At 44.2% G+C, this 16,748-nt stretch overlaps 1 protein-coding gene across 1 annotated transcript; it reads right to left on the bottom strand.

Moving 5' to 3' along the window:
- Positions 1-3,076: 3,076 nt before the first annotated feature.
- Positions 3,077-4,137, bottom strand: LOC136477817 (putative RING-H2 finger protein ATL71). The gene has a single exon (XM_066476080.1). The coding sequence runs from the start codon at positions 3,890-3,892 to the stop codon at positions 3,308-3,310; it is 585 nt and encodes a 194-aa protein (XP_066332177.1). The 5' UTR covers positions 3,893-4,137; the 3' UTR covers positions 3,077-3,307.
- Positions 4,138-16,748: the final 12,611 nt, after the last annotated feature.

A 16,748-nucleotide genomic window follows, 5' to 3' on the forward strand; every position in this document is an offset into this window, starting at 1 on the left:
GGTACTATCACAACCTTTTCCCGCCATGCGAGATAATTCCCTTGAATGGACATAATTGCCAGGATTGGCTCATGTTCAGTCATCAAATTTAGAAATAAATTCGAATATTCTTTTAACACACATGTTTAATCCATGTATATGACTTTTACAACTCTCATAAGTGAAACTGAAAATAAGTTCTTCTTCACAGAGAGTACATAAAAGATATTTCTCAATGAATACTCTCATTGATCTATCTCTTTTCTTGGATCAATATCCTAGAATTCTTTTCTTTTGAAGCCATTCTTTAAAGAGAACACAGTCTCTTAAACAATGGCATTCTTTCATACATAACTTGCCCTTAGGCATTTCATCATCTGAGTCATAAGTACCCAGCTCATTTCTCTTACTGCCTTCAAGAATGAAAGCATGGAGGTCTTTTGTCTAAAAAAATATTCAACAATAATGCTCATTAAACTTTGAAATCTTATGTTCTATTCTATATCACCGTTGGGCAGAAATAGAATAAAACATCATTCTTCTACATTAATTCCACATCACCGTTGGGCAGAAATAGAATTAACGTATAGAAATTCAATAATCTTGAAAATATAGAACTACTCCTCAAAATTAAATTCTTCCGTTGGTTCGAATTTAATTAGAAGACAATCAACTTCATTGCAACGGAAACATGAAAATACATTTCTCTAGTTTAAGAGCATTCCTTGATCTTTATCTTTTCTGTGAAAAATTGGTCACTTTGATGTAAAATTCATCAGAGATTTAAACTTTAAACATAAAACTCATAGAATTATAATATTGTTATCATCAACGTTGGTCAGAAAATAACAATACCATAATTTCGCTTTAAACTTAAACTCATAATATTGTTATCATCAACGTTGGTCAGAAAATAACAATATTATAATTTATCTTAACTATCTACCGACTATTCCTCCAATTAAAATTTTTCCAGCTGGTTCCAATTTTAACTGGAGGATAAACTTTTCATCATTTACTGAATAACTATAACTGCTCTTCAAATTAGAAGACAATAAACCTTTAACTTTGCAGCGAAAACTTGATAAAATTTCTTTTCCTACTTTTCAGAAGCATTTTTCTATACTTTTCTAGTCTTTGAAAATTCTAACACGTTGGTGCAAAATTATCAGAGATTTTAAATCATTCTTTGAATGAAATCATCAAAATTTGCTTCTGAAAAAATAATAAAACAATTCTTAATCACCACTGTGCATTCTGGCCCGGTCCAGCACTGTGTAGCCCTGAGCCCAGCAGCAGCAGTGCCCGCGGCCCAGTTGCTACAGCAGCGCGCGGCCTGCAAGCAGCAGCAGCGCATGGCGCTCGCGGTGCCTCCCCCGTGCCCAGGCCGCAACCTGGGCCTGGGCCGGGATTCCTCTTGCCCGCCTAGGCTCTATTCAGCCCGGAGCAACGCTGGCCGTCAATCTGGATCCGACGGTCGAGCTCCATTTTCGAGAGGCTAAAAACCCCCGCCCCGGCCGCGCCCCTCCAAACCCTAGGTCCATTTGCACCCTGGCCATCTCTCTCTTCGCCGTTCTCTCTTCTCTCATCAGTACCACAGCAGCAGCCACCGAGTGACTCGAGCGGGCGAAACGGCAAAGAGGGCAGCCATGGCGCCGTCGTCGTCCCCCTCACCGGCGTGCGCGCTCCCCAGTGGGTGAGCGCGTCGCCGTCGAGCGGCCTAGCCACGGCGCTTCTTTGGCTGAGCCCGGGCGGACAGCTCCCCTAGTTCGGTCTTCTTCTCCCACGCCGGCAAAGGGTCTCCCCGACGCACGGTGAGGTAGACTACTCCTTCCCTTTCTTCCCCATCAGTTTTGTTTCTCTTTTGTGTTCGGATTGAACCGATTTGCAGTGTGGGGATCGAAGTTAGGGTTTCATTTCTCCGAGCCGAAGTTCGTTTCTCTTTCTTTTCTTTCTTCTTTTCTTTGCCCCGAGATCTGGTCGCAGGTTTAGGGTTCGGATCAAGCGGTCTTGAAGCCAAGCCCCTTCCGTCTTCACCCAGCTAGGGTTAGAGTCTGTTCATCTTCCCCACGCGCTTCTTCGTAGGGTTAGGGTTCCGGTCTGTTGGGTCCGAATCGAATTCGAACTCCACTCTTTCTTTCCATTTGTTTTTCTTTGCTTTTGATTCGGAAAACCCTAGATGTACACCCTAGGGTGGCGAACTGCTAGGGTTAGGGTTCTTTGTTGAAACCGTGTTTCAATCTCATCCCCACTTTTCCCGTACCCGATCTAGGGTTAGGGTTCGATTTGTTTTTCTTTCCCCGATCCAGATCCACATACTAAACCTGTCTCTGATACCATTGTTAGTAACTTTGGATCATCTAGGTGTGGATCCAGTGGGTGAGTTCTTTTCTAATTGAATCACATAGACCTAGAGTTTGCTTCGGGAGTAGGAGACAGAGAGAGAGAGGGAGATGTAGGAGCATCTGACCGTCGGAGGAGCTCCCTGCCTTCGCTGGTTCGTCGGTGAAGATATACGCACGGACAGCGATGTTTGGTGTAGCTGTGGAGACCGGCGGTGGTGGAGGCAGTGGCGCTTCCCACCGCTGGCAGCGCCACCCTCTAGATCGGATTAGGGTTAGGACAGTGAGGCTATGGTGGCGGTGAACCTCGTACCCAGAGTCGTTTGCCCCACCTTCTCTTTATAGGCACTGTGCGACGGGGCCCACTAGCCACTAGATGGCTGGACGTCCCCGATCAGGACACGGACAAGGGGTCCGTCTCGACCGTTGGGTCAAGACGGATGAGATCAATTCTAACGAAGAACACCGAACCAACTGGGAGCGGTGAAATCTTTGTACAGAACAGTTTGAAGTCATGGATCAGAGTATAGGGATGAAATCAATCTCCTTTACATCCAGAAATTATATTCTGAGAGAATGATATAAACATTTCTCAGGAATGTTTTAGATTACTGCACCCAATTTTTTTATCACCAGGAATTCACATCGATCTTGTTGAGACCTGGGAGCAAGTTCCTTGCTGATGGCTGCGAAACAGAAATCGCGGTTCCATATAATTTGAAAGATTCCTCAAATATTTGTCATCCGTACAGAATCCTAATTCAAGCTATGCTTTTTCATCAAGGAGAAAAGAAAAATACTCTGAACCCAAATTTACAATTACACCCAAGAAAAGATTATTCTAATCCTACTAGTATCCTGAACATTTTCGTCCATTCCAATCTGGCAATTCCACCACATTACATTTTCTGGTAGTGGTACAGCAGTATGGGCAAGAAAAGCAAATAATTTTTAGAAGAAGAAAAGAAGCCGGTCCGTGCCTGTTGTCACGACGACATCCTGGCCATTGCCAGCGGCGTGACCTCGGCGAGTGGCGTGGGCATGGGGCTCGGCACCGGCGACGTCCGGCAGACGGGGCACGTCGGGTGGTGGCGGAGCCACGGGTCGACGCACTCCCGGTGGAACAGGTGGCCGCACTCGGGCAGCTTCCGGAGCACCTCGCCGTCGCCGTAGTTGTCGAGGCAGATGGAGCAGCACGTGCACGTGGTGCCCTTCTTGGCGGCGGCCTTGGCCTCCTTCCTGGCCTCGCCGTACACCACCTCCGGGTACCCTTTGAGCGTGGCCTCGTCGATGCCGAGCTCGACGTCGTCGTGCGCCGCTTCGCCGGCGGCGGCTCCGCCCCGGCCGCCGCGGTGGCGCCGGGACGACGGAGCAGCCTCCCCCGCCGCCTCGTCGACGGGCGCTCGGGTGCAGAAGTAGGAGGCGAGCGTGATGGTGGTGATGAGCAGGAGGATGCCGACGGAGACGCCGACGCCGTAGCCGAAGCCGCCGATGCGGTCGGTGCTGAACATGCCGCCGGAGCTGACGTCCGCCGGTGTCAGTCCCACGGGCGGCGTCCCGCCGGAGCTCATCGCGGCGTGCAGAGCTAACTAGCTACCTCGATCGCTCTCGGTTTCTTGGCCGGCCGGCGAGCTAGGCGGCGAGCTGAGCCAAGTGGCCACGCACGACACGACTAGCTCAAACTCGGCGAGGTGAGGCGTCGGCGTTGGTGTTGGTGTAGACAGCGATCCGTGCCCCTGCTTTGGATCGTTTGGTGCGGTTTTGTTTGGGTTTGAAGGGAGGAGGAGCTGCTCGGATCCGGAGTAGGGGAGGTTGCGAGTGCGACGTCAACGCTGTGCATGTCGCGGCGCTAGCGCGGAACAGGAGAAGGGCAGGCGAGCAGGAGAGGGAGTAGTATATAGATGGAGAAGAAAGGGGGCAATGATCTCGAGGTCAATGCGTCGGTTTGCTGTTTTTTTTATCAAAAAATACTATACAATACAGATATGTTTTAGAAAAAAAAAACACATAGATTTTTTTATCTCTCTCTTTTTAACTGTCTTCTCCGCCTTGTGCTCGTTGCGGGATAGCATTCCAAGGAACGGGTCGTCGACGTGATGGAGGCCACGCCGCTCACGCGTTCAGATCTGACGGACGATGCTCCTCCCTGGTGCTTGCAGTTACCTCTGCTGCCGACTGGGAACCTTTTTTTTTTGCCCTTGCGTAGAAAAAAATTGTTTCATGTGACATGTGATCTTGTGATTTGTGATTGTCTGGAGGTAGAAGAAGGCTGGATGTAGAAAGAGGATGGAGGCTGTTGAATCTTAATTCTATTGTAAAAAAAATTTATGTGTTGAAACTGCATAAAACATATAGTTGTTGGATAGATAGACTCTTTTTTATACGTCTGTTTCCTGCTGGTTTTGCTCGTGTATTTTGTTTGAAAAAATAAACAGGTTGTCTCAATAGGTTGTGTTGCTGCACAACTTGCTGATTTTGTCAAAGGTGATCAGTACAATGGGATCATGTGTGCAGGTTGACTTTCTTTGGTTATTCAGCCTGTTCGCTGGTTGGTTTCAGCCAAGGCTTATCAGTCAGTTAATAGTGTTTTTCTCTCACAATAAACCAGCATCAGTAGGACTTATCAGTCCAGAAACCAACCAGCGAACATGCTCATTATTGATTTGAAATTATGAATTGTGCAAATCATGCATGTAATTTGGGTTTACATACTACAGTAGTGAGTTCACATAGTGGTCAATGCAATCATGTGTGCAAGCTCTATCTTTTTTTATTTTTTTTTTTAAATTGTGAATTGTGCGAAGCTAATTGAGTTTACAAACATTAGGTAGATCCTCTTTGGCAGGGCTCTTGCAGAGGCTTCAGCTCTGGCTCCTGCAGGGGCTTCAGCTTCGGCTTCAGCAGGAGCTGTGCCAAATGTCTGTTTTGTAAAGGGCTCCGTATGGGGAGCCGGTCAAGAGCCGGAGCCATTTTTTGACTGCGCAGAAGAAGCCTAAAAAACGAGCTTCGCGTGGCTCCTTGCTGTTGGTTCACGTCGTCTAGTGCGAAGGAGCCGTTTTGCCAAACGTTTTCCAGAACGGCTTCAACTCCTCAAGAGGAGCTGCTCCTTTAGAGAAGACACAGCCGAAGCCATTTTCAGAGGAGCCAGAGCTCTGCCAAACAGGCCCGTATAGTACGTATCGCGCCAAGATACAACAGCACGGTACTTGACGGTCAGGGGTTCACCAACAAAGTCGCGAATACAGGATTTTAGCTTAGGGTATGCCGTCTAAAAATTTTTATATCAAATTCGGTAAATTCATATTAGTAATTCGGTAATAACTATAAAATTGACAACGTAATTCGATATATATATGTATTAAGTAACACGATGAGGTTTAAATTGTTGAAACCATCCACTAAATTGCCTCGTGACTTCCTGCTTCCGTGATGGATGGTGTGATCCGTGTCCAGGTGATTTTTTTTCCTTTTTATATGAATACACGTATAATATGTATATTATATCGGTTGCTTGCCAGACAGACAGGGTATGCCGGGGACGGCATACCTGGCATACCTTGTGGCGGCGCCACTGCACTAAGGTACTTTCTTTGTGTACAGACGAATGCAATTATCATATTTCGAGAAATCAAACAATTTAAACTTTGACTAAAATTATATAAAAAATATTAATATTCATGATATAAAATAAGTATAATTAGATTAACTATGAAATAAATTTTTATAATACATTTACTTAAAGACATAAATGTCAATACTATTTACTATAGATTTGGTTAAACTTGAGTTAGTTTAATCGGTACGAATCTTGTAATTGCATTGTTTTGTGGACGAAGGGAGTACATCCCGATGCAAATACACCCTGTTCGCTTGGGCTTGTGTGGCTCATAAGCTGTACTTTTTCAGTCAACGAACATTATTTTTTTCTCACACAAAATCAGTCAACAGTACTTTTAGCCATGACTTATCAACCAAATAAGCACAAGCGAACAGGACTATGGTGCTTGATGGTCAGGTGCCACAATTAATGTCAGGTACGAGGATATAGTGATGCATGCATGAGCAAAGGTAAAGTATAGTCTAGGAAAAACATGACCTGGAAACCTTTTAGACGTGAATGCTTGATCCAAGTACTTGCCACGAACTTGTTCACTCAAATTTAAGTCATTGGCTTCACACAAATGTTTGTATTTTTCTAAATTTATTTGTGCTATAGGCAAACAACGAGATATTTGTAGTGACTAGATCTCAAGATCTTTCCCACAAATTTTCATGAGGATAACTTGAGTGTATATGGGTTTGTTTCGTTCGTGATCTAGCCCACGAAGCTCGTCTAGATAAGTTGATTCAGGCCTAGACGTTGGAAATCGATGGCCTAAACCGCTAAACGAGCTGACTGGCCCAGATATATTTCTTAATCTTTCGTCCAAACAAGCCCTATATATATGCATAGGTGAGTATATATGTTCAAATGTGTTTCTCAGAGAAAAAAATATATTTTACGGTGACATTATACGGGGCCTCTTCTTTTGTGTGTCACTAAATGTCGTCCTCGTAGGTGGAATGGATCAAGTCGTGAAAAAAGGGACTGGTCCAATATATATATGATTACTTTGTGAAAGCATAATCTATGGTACCATACTGCCTTGGAAGGCAAGGTCATCCGACTTGTCCAAGTGCATGCAATCCTCAAAGAGTGACATGTGAAGTGCACCTCAAGTCATCTGAGTTCCGGACTTTCTTTGTGTGGCATGCTTGCATTTTCTCACTGCTATCTATCGCCGAAAGAATTTTGTTTTGTCCTTTTTTTCTTCTGAGCTTCAGAAGTCGATCGGTCCTTGTCACGCCTCACGTCAGAGCTAATCTTTTCCATGGATTATGTCAGGGTTGTTTAATGGTACTCGTCTGGAATGACCCTTTCTCCACAACCTCAAGTTAACCATTATTGTTCCCACACTAATATAAGGCATTGTTTAAATCCAAAGCGTAAAGTTTTGGGGTGTCACATCGGGTGTTACATGGAGATGTCGTATGGGGTGTTTGGATACTAATAAAAAAATAAATTACAGAATCCGTCAGTAAACCGCGAGACGAATTTATTAAACCTAATTAATCTCATTAGCACATGTGTTACTGTAGCAACACATTGTCAAATCATGAACTACTTAGGCTTAAAAGATTCGTCTCACAAAGTAGTCATAATCTGTGTAATTAGTTATTTTTTAATCTATATTTAATACTCTAAACATTCGTGTCAAATATTCGATGGGATATGGTGTAAACTTTTCGGAAGGAACTAACCAAGGTCTAAATCAACCTATCAGACAGCTAGCTATTGTTGGATATAATATGGGCTTGGCCCATATAATATTTAATAATTAAATAAAACTCTATGGTGCGTAACATTAAGTGTTGTATGGTTTAATACCATACGGGATTTTGACTGAACGCTGACTCAGCTTATATGATTGGAAATTATTTATCTAAATTGAGTGGCTGAGAAAAGGATAAAGACGTGCCACGCGCGCGCGCGCCGCCGCCGCCGGCGGCCGGGCCGTGGGCGTGGCATGGCGGGCGAGCGTGGCCAGTCTTTTGCCACTTAAATCCACATTATCACGGGAGTTTCGCTCCTTGATGGTGGAGCGTCAGTTACCGTCCCTTCCGCTTCCGCTTCCCGTCTCCTAGGATTCTCCGCTGCCTTCGTCTTCTCTTCCCCGTCAGCAGCCATATATCCCGTCTTCCGTCAGTCCAGACCCCATCTTTCGTAACCACTCCTGAGAGAACCACAGATCAGCAGCCTTCTGATTTCCCCGTCCCGTACCTCTGCGCGCACGGAAGAGCGAGAGAGCAGTTGCCTCCGGAACCCTGGTCCGCCTGAGAATCCTGCACGGGGTGAGCGGCGATTAGGTTTTTGGGGAGCGATCCGCAACTGTTCGTTCATCTTCTTCCTAGAGATCGCTCTTGGATCCGTCCTCTCCTTGGAACGTCAAGACGTCTTCTTCCTGGTGATCCGTTTGTAGGACTGCACTACGAACATCTTCTTGCATCGACTGTGGTCCGCGACTTCGAGCAACGCACTATGTTGACTAGTGCGAATGGAGCCTCCGATGCCCTTGTCATGGGACCCTCCGCTGGGTACAGTCTAATCTCTGTGATTATTGTATTTTGTATTCTTACTGTATCAATCAGTATGTCATATATGCATGTTGTAGTATTCATAAGAAATATACACATGCACATATATGCTGTCACAAACCTGCTGCTGTTATATTTCTGGATTAAACTGATAATAAAAATGCCTAAATTCCTAACAATCCAAAAACCTAATTATAGGTAATTTTCTGTTGGTGGTTTTGCTGCTGCTTTGAAGCCAAATAATTTTGATGGCAAGAATTTCATGATATGGTCTGCCAAGATGGTGTTGTGGTTGACTGCGATGAACTGCTATCACGCCGCACAGAGAAAGCCTGAACAGTTTACTCCTGAGAAGGAGCGAAAGTTCTTGGCTGCCGATAACCTGTTTCGAGGCGCCGTGATTAGTGCACTTCATCCCAAGTATGAGAAAAATTACATATCTTGCATATCAGGCAAAGAGTTATGGGATGCTCTTGAGGCAAACTTTGAGGTTTCTGATGCTGACAGTGAGCTGTACCTTATGGAGCAGCTGTATGACTACAAAATGGTTGGAAATCGTTCTGTGGTCGAACAGGCTCATGAGATACAGGCGCTGGCAAAGGAACTAGAACATTTCCCATGTTTGTTGCCCGACAAGTTTGTGACCGGCGGTATAATCGCTAAGTTGCCACCTTCTTGAAGAGATTTTGCTACTTCTCTAAAACACAACAGACAAGAGTTTAGCGTGGCTGAGCTTATTGGATCTGTTGATGTTGAGGAGAGGGCGAGAGTAAAAGACAACCGTGGAAAAGGAGTTGAGTCTTCCGCTGCCAATATAGTGCAGAAGAAAAACCCATTTGCATCTCGTAATAAAAAGAAGAAAAACATGCAAGAGAACAACAATGCAAAGCCTAAGCAGACCGCACAGTTTAAGAAGAAAAACAACAAGAAATATGGAGGATGCTTTGTTTGCGGGAGTGATGAGCATTGGGCAAGTGCGTGCCCAGACCACAAATACAAGCAAGAAAAGAAATCAACAAATGTGGTTATTAGCGAGACTGGAGGAGGAACATCTGGGTATGATAATTCTTTACCCTTTGTTCTTTCAGTTTGTCTTTCACCTGAGTGGTGGATGGACAGTGGTGCTAATATTCATATGTGTGCTGATGTTTCTTTGTTTATTTCCTATCAGGCCGGCAGGAGTGGAGCCTTGCTGATGGGAAACGGTTCGCATGCGCGTGTTCTTGGTGCTGATACGGTCGTTCTGAAGTTTACTTCGGGAAAGACGGTGCTATTAAGGAATGTGCAGCATGTCCCCTCCATCAAGAAGAATCTTGTCAGCGCTTCTCAGATGTGTCGCGATGGCTTTAAAATTGTGCTTGAGTCCAATAAATATGTTGTGTCGAGACATGAAATATTTGTTGAAAAAGGTTATGATTGCGGAGGCTTGTTCCACATATCTTTGCTTGATGATGTGTGTAATAAAGTGGTAAACGATATTAATGTTTCGGATGAGTCGAATATATGGCATTCATGACTTTGTCATATTAATTTTGGCTGTCTCACGCGGCTTGCAAATCTGAATTTAATTCCAAAATTTAACTCAGTCAAAGATTCTAAGTGCTAGGTGTGTGTGTGCAATCAAAGCAACCGTGCAAGCCTCACAAGGCTGCTGAGGCAAGGAACTTGACATCATTAGAACTCGTTCATTCTGATTTATGCGAAATGAATGGCGAATTGACTAAAGGCGGCAGACGATACTTCATGACATTTATAGATGATTGCACTAGATTTTGCTACGTGTATTTATTAAAAATAAAAGATGAAGCATTGCATTATTTTAAGGTCTATAAAGCTGAGGTAGAAAATCAACTTGAGAAGAAAATCAAACGTTTGTGATCCGACCGCGGGGGAGAATATTTCTTAAATGAATTTTCTGAGTTTTGCGCGGTGCATGGAATTATTCATGAGAGGACGCCACCATACTCATCACAGTCCAATAGAATTGCAGAGAGAAAGAACCACACTCTAACTAATTTGGTTAATGCCATATTGGAGACTGCGGGACTATCTAAGGAATGGTGGGGTGAGGCTATTTTGACAGCATGTCATGTCCTGAATAGAGTACCCATAAAGAACAAAGAAATCACACCATTCGAGGAATGGGAGAAGAAGAGATTAAATCTCTCTTACCTGCGAACTTGGGGTTGTTTGGCAAAAGTGAATGTGCCAATAAATAAAAAACGAAAGCTTGGACCAAAGACTGTTGATGGTGTCTTTCTTGGTTATGCTATTCACAGCGTGGGTTATAGATTTCTAATTATAAACTCTAGTGTTCCTGAGATGGCTGTTAATACAATCATGGAATCTAGAGCGCTACATTTTTTTAGAATGAGTTTCCCATAAAAAATACACCTAGCACAACTGATTATGAATTTATAATTTCTCATGAGCATGAAAATTTTACTCTGATAGAACAAATTGATGAACCCTATGTGTAAAATCCTGAGGAGGATGACACTATAGTCACCAGGAAAAGCAAGAGACAGATGACTGCAAAGTCTTTTGGTGATGACTATATTGTGTACCTTATGGATGACACACCAATGATCATTGAAGAGGCATATTCCTCTTCTGATGCTGACTTATGGAAGAAAGTAGTACGGAGTGAGATGAATTCTGTTATGTCTAATGGAACTTGGGAAATAGTTGATCGTCCCTATGGGTGCAAGCCTATAGGTTGTAAATGGGTATTCAAGAAAAAGCTTAGACCTGATGGTACTATTGAGAGGTACAAGGCAAGACTTGTGGCCAAGGGTTATACTCAAAAGGAATGTGAGGATTTCTTTGATACTTATTCACCAGTTGCTCGATTGACCACAATTCGAGTTTTGCTTTCCCTGACAGCCTCTTATGGTCTTATCGTTCATCAAATGGACGTTAAGATAGCTTTCCTAAATGGAGAGTTAGAGGAGGAGATCTATATGGATCAGCCTAATGGATTTGTAGCAAATGGTCAATAAGGCAAGGTGTGTAAATTATTAAAGTCATTATATGGCCTAAAACAAGCTCCTAAGCAATGGCATGAGATGTTCGACAGAACTTTAATATCTGCTGGCTTTGTTATGAATGAAGCTGACAAATGTGTGTACTATCGGTATGGTAGGGGGTGAAGGAGTCATTTTGTGCTTATATGTTGATGACATACTGATCTTTGGATCTAGCCTCAAAGTGATCGAGGAGGTGAAGGAATTTCTATCTAAAAGTTTTGAGATGAAAGATTTAGGAAAGGCTGATGTTATTCTTAATATCAAGCTTCTAAGAGAAGGTGATGGTGGGGTAACTCTGTTACAAACCCATTATGTGGAAAAGGTGCTGCGTCGCTTTGGGTTCAGTGACTGTGCACCTGCTCCTACACCTTATGACCCTAGTGTGCTATTGAGTAAAAATCGAAGAATAGCAAGGGATCAGTTGAGATATTCCCAGATCATTGGTTCGCTCATGTATCTTGCTAGTACAACAAGGCCTGACATCTCATTTGCTGTGTGCAAGCTGAGCCTGTTTATGTTAAACCCGGGAGATGATCACTGGCGTGCTCTTGAGAGAGTGATGCGCTATCTAAAAGAAACCATGAGCTATGGTATTTATTATACCGGACATCCGAAAGTGCTGGAAGGCTATTGTGATGCCAACTGAATTTCTGATGATGATGAGCTTTATGCCACAAGTGGATATGTGTTTTCGCTTGGAGGTGGTGCTGTTTCCTGAAAGTCTTGCAAGCAGACTATCTTAACGAAGTCTACAATGGAAGCAGAACTCACAATATTAGACACTGCTGGATCTGAGGCTGAGTGGCTTCGTGATCTCCTTATGAATTTATCGGTTGTTGAAAAACCCATACCGACTATTTCTATGAGCTGCGATAACTAGACTGTGATTACAAAGGTTAACAGTTCCAAGGATAACATGAAGTCCACAAGGCATGTTAAGAGACGACTAAAATCTGTCAGAAAATTAAGAAACTCTGGAGTAATAACGTTGGACTATGTTCACACGTCTAACAATCTGACAGATCAGTTCACTAAGGGTCTGTCATGCAACGTGATAGAAAGTGCATCGAGAGAGATGGGTTTGAGACCCACTTGAAATTTAACCTGTTCTATGTGATCGGAGATCCCGTGAAGTAGGACGGTGAAATAAGCTAGTAGTAAATTGTGAGGAAAGATCCTTAGTAAGACTCATTTCTGATGCATATCTTTCCTTTCTGTAAGGCAGGCTAACTTTTGCCTTAATGTGTTCCAAGTGGCTTGTCAAAGCAAAGATGTTGTCCTACAGAATATTTTTTGAGGAACATACCTATATGAGTCAGACTGCTGGTCACAGTCTATGAGATTTGGGTGATCTCTAAATACTCATGAAAGGCACCGAAGTATGACTTATATGCTTCAAATAGAGGGGATGTCTTTTGCTACCCAGTATCAGCTAAGGACTTTAGTGACATTCACCTCGCACAAAACTATCAATTCAAGGCTTAGTCCATTGTTCAGTTGTGACTGAGTGAACCTATTGTTCTAGATGGATGTTCAACTTAACAGTCTTCATCGAAACACTGGTATATAAAAAAAATGTGGTTCTAAGACTACTTTGTTACAAACCCTAGAGTTTGGTGGAGATTGTTGGATATAATATGTGCTTGACCCATATAATATTTAATAATTAAATAGAACTCTATGGTGCGTAACATTAAGTGTTGTATGGTTTAATACCATACGGGATTTTGACTGAACGCTATCTCAACTTATATGGTTGGAAATTATTCATCTAAATTGAGTGGCTAAGAAAAAGATAAAGGCGTGCCACGCGCGCGCGCGCGCCGCTGCCGCCGCCGGTCGGGCCATGGCAGGTGGGCGGCGAGCGAGCGGGCAGGCGTGGCCAGTCTTTTGCCACTTAAATCCATATTATCACGGGAGTTTCGCTCCTTGATGGTGGAGGCAAACTGACTGCGTCAATTACCGTCCCTTCCGCTTCCGCTTTCCGTCTCCTAGGATTCTCCACTGCCTTCGTCTTCTCTTTTCCGTCAGCAGCCATATACCCCGTTTTTCGTCAGTCCAGACCCCATCTTCTGTAACCACTCCCGAGAGAACCACAGATCAGCAGCTTTCTGATTTCCCCGTCCTGTACCTCTGCGCGCACGGAAGAGCGGGAGAGCAGGTGCCTCCGGAACCCTCGTCCGCCTGAGAATCCTGCACGGGGTAAGCGGCGATTAGGTTTTTGGGGAGCGATCCGCGACTGCTCATCCATCTTCTTCCTGGAGATCGCTCTTGGATCCGTCATCTCCTTGGAACGTCAAGGCGTCTTCTTCCTGGTGATCCGTTCGTGGGACTGCACTGCGAACATCTTTTTGCATCGACTGTGGTCCGCGACTTCGAGCAACGCACTATGTCGACTAGTGTGAATAGAGCTTCCGATGCCCTCGGTATGAGACCCTCCGCTGAATACAGTCTAATCTCTGTGATTACTGTATTTTGTATTCTTACTGTATCAATCAGTATGTCATATATGCATGCCGTAGCGTTCATAAGAAATATACACATGCATATATATGCTGTCACAAACCTGTTGCTGTTATATTTCTGGATTAAACTAATAATGAAAATGCCTAAATTCCTAACAGCTATCATACATACAAGAGGCCTATACCAAAAATTACACGAAAACTGCAGCCATGGAAGCGGCAGGTAAAGATGGCAAAAGTTCTTGCTTCACAGTTCAGACAAGGGGACGTCAGAAGCTTGAGATCTAACGAAATAGCAGTAGACCCTCTTCACGTCTACCAAACCTTACCTCATCTTGTCAAATGCCAATCGATTAAGCTGTTGTTTTTTCGAGGAGGACGCCGCCGCAGCCGATTGCTACTCTGGAACCGAATCTTGGTTGCTGTCCAGAACAGAATAATGGATCCTTGCTCTGTGGGTTCTGACTTCTGAACTTTCCGTTGCAACGTCAGAGAAGGTAGGTTGGGTTGAAGAACATGTGTGGTCATTCACTCAGTCTGGAAGGTCAACGTACGGCCAGAAAAAAAAGAAGCACATAAACTAGTTTTGTTTGGACTTTGATTGATGGAATTTGAGTCGAATTGTGTGGGTCAATGCAATTGTATAGTACTCCGTATGCCCTAGTAGTTGATCGAGCAGCCTAAGCCTAGCAGTTGCAGATAGCACAACCTCCGCCAGCGATGCCTTCCCCTGATGCTTCTCCCCTCCCTGCATCATCATCATTCATCCTGTACTCGTTCCAGTTGGTCAGTTGGATCAAGCAGAGTTTTTTTTTACTCAATCATCAAGAACCACCTTTTTTGAAGGACGGGTCTGGTGCAAGTGGTAGAGTCTTACCGTCTGTGACCGAAAAATCCCGGGTTCAAGTCGCGATCTCCTCGCATTGTACAGACGAGAGAGTAAGGCTTCCACTAACACGGTAAGGCTTGCTACTAACACGCTTTCCCAGACCTTGCACAGAGCGAAAGCTCTCTGCACTGGGTACATCCTTATTCAATCATCAAGAAAATTAGAATTCCGCCAGGGCGTTGTTGAGCAGGTGGTGCCTAGGTCAGGTGACAGCAGGAGATGGCCCTACGAGGCTGCGAGAGCTCGCTCAACGGCCAACTGAGCTGAAGAAGGCATGCACGCGTCGCCGTCGCCGTCGCTGTCGCTCTCGTCGCCGACTCGCCGTCGCGGGGTTTGAACTCTGAAGTCGCACGCTTGGCCGCCACAGCATCAAGTACCACACGCTTGCATTGACATCACAAACCGGAGAATCTTGGATTCGTAAAGAGAAGAGAGACTGCACGGGATCACAGATTAATGATGTTACAGAGGGGAGAATATTGCTGTTGAAAGTTCATGAATGCGAGCTGAACTGGACGGATTCATATACGAACTTGAGCCGTGCTCGATCATGAATGAGTTCGTCTTCATGACCTCTAGGTCCAGCTCTGAACATAAATGTTCGACGAATTCTTGGCTCTGGTACGAAAAGATCATGATAGAGCAACCACGAGAGAACACATGCATGTGCCCACAGGAGTACCCGATCGAAGGGGATGAATTGGGCTTCTATGATTTTGTTGCGAAAATTAGAGTTTTTTTTTCAAACTCACTTATTCTGCTCAAGGTTGCAAAGTGTGACTAATTAATGAACTCACTTATGCTCTAAGAATGTAAAATGCACAAAATAAATGTGAAAAGTAAAGAGCAGGTTACAAATATGTTTTCCTGACGTATTGGAGAACCGACTCTCTCCATCGGTCCTTATTGAAGCACCCGTACAAGGATGTAGCCTACCTTGATCTGTGTTACGATCAAGTGCTCTCTAGTGGTAATAGATTCTCTACTCTCGATCGGTGGACCTCTAAACGATTACAAGCTTCTTGGGGATGATGTTAATCACTAAGATAAGTAAAAAGACTCTCGCTCGACCAAATTCTAGCCAAAGAGATATTGGATGCACACTTGCTACTCCCTAGACACTAATGACCCCCTTAGTCTTCAATTAATCCCTTGAAGTCACTCTTGTGCTTCTCTCTTGCCCTCTAACTCTAAATAAGTGTATGAACCATCCTAGGTGGCAAGAAAGAACCTTTGGATCCATAGATGGTATACATATATAGGCCGTTGCAACTAAAAATCAATGCATTGGATATTCCTATGGTATTTTGAAGCACAGGGTCATCCAGCATTCAAATCCACTATTATGTTATGGAACCGTTCAAGTTGACACCATCGGAGCATCAGGTGTGCTGAGCCCATACAGGCTATACTCCGCAGCCAACTGTAGTGTAGGCAGCTAGCGAGAGGTAGGTTAGCTGGTCAGGTGACAGCAGATTGGAAGGTGTTCCGAAGGCATATCCTGGTGCAGCACCGTCCAATTGAACTGATCAAGGCATGCGAGTACGAGCCCCGCACACTTGACATCATAAACCAGACGGATTATGACCTTCAGCCTTCAGGCTGGCTTCTCATGGCTCCAAGTTTTTTTTTTTTTGAGGAAACTGGAGGAGCCGTAGCTTCTACAGAGATTTTTAATAAAAGTAAAAGAACAGGTCCGTAGGTCTGCAAGTTATAACAGGGTTCAAGAAACAAAGAAAGAAATAAAGAAAATAAGGAAGAAAACTGCAATTACAACAGACTGAGGCACCATGATTCAAAGGAGTGAAGAGAGTTTTGCTTTGCCCTGAAAATACGGGCTTTGTACGAACAAATCAGGAATTCAGGGTTGAGGAAATAGCAGGCACTGTCATGTTCCAACTGCCAAGCT

This window comes from Miscanthus floridulus, chromosome 1 (assembly GCF_019320115.1).
Source record: "Miscanthus floridulus cultivar M001 chromosome 1, ASM1932011v1, whole genome shotgun sequence".
NCBI lineage: Eukaryota > Viridiplantae > Streptophyta > Magnoliopsida > Poales > Poaceae > Miscanthus > Miscanthus floridulus.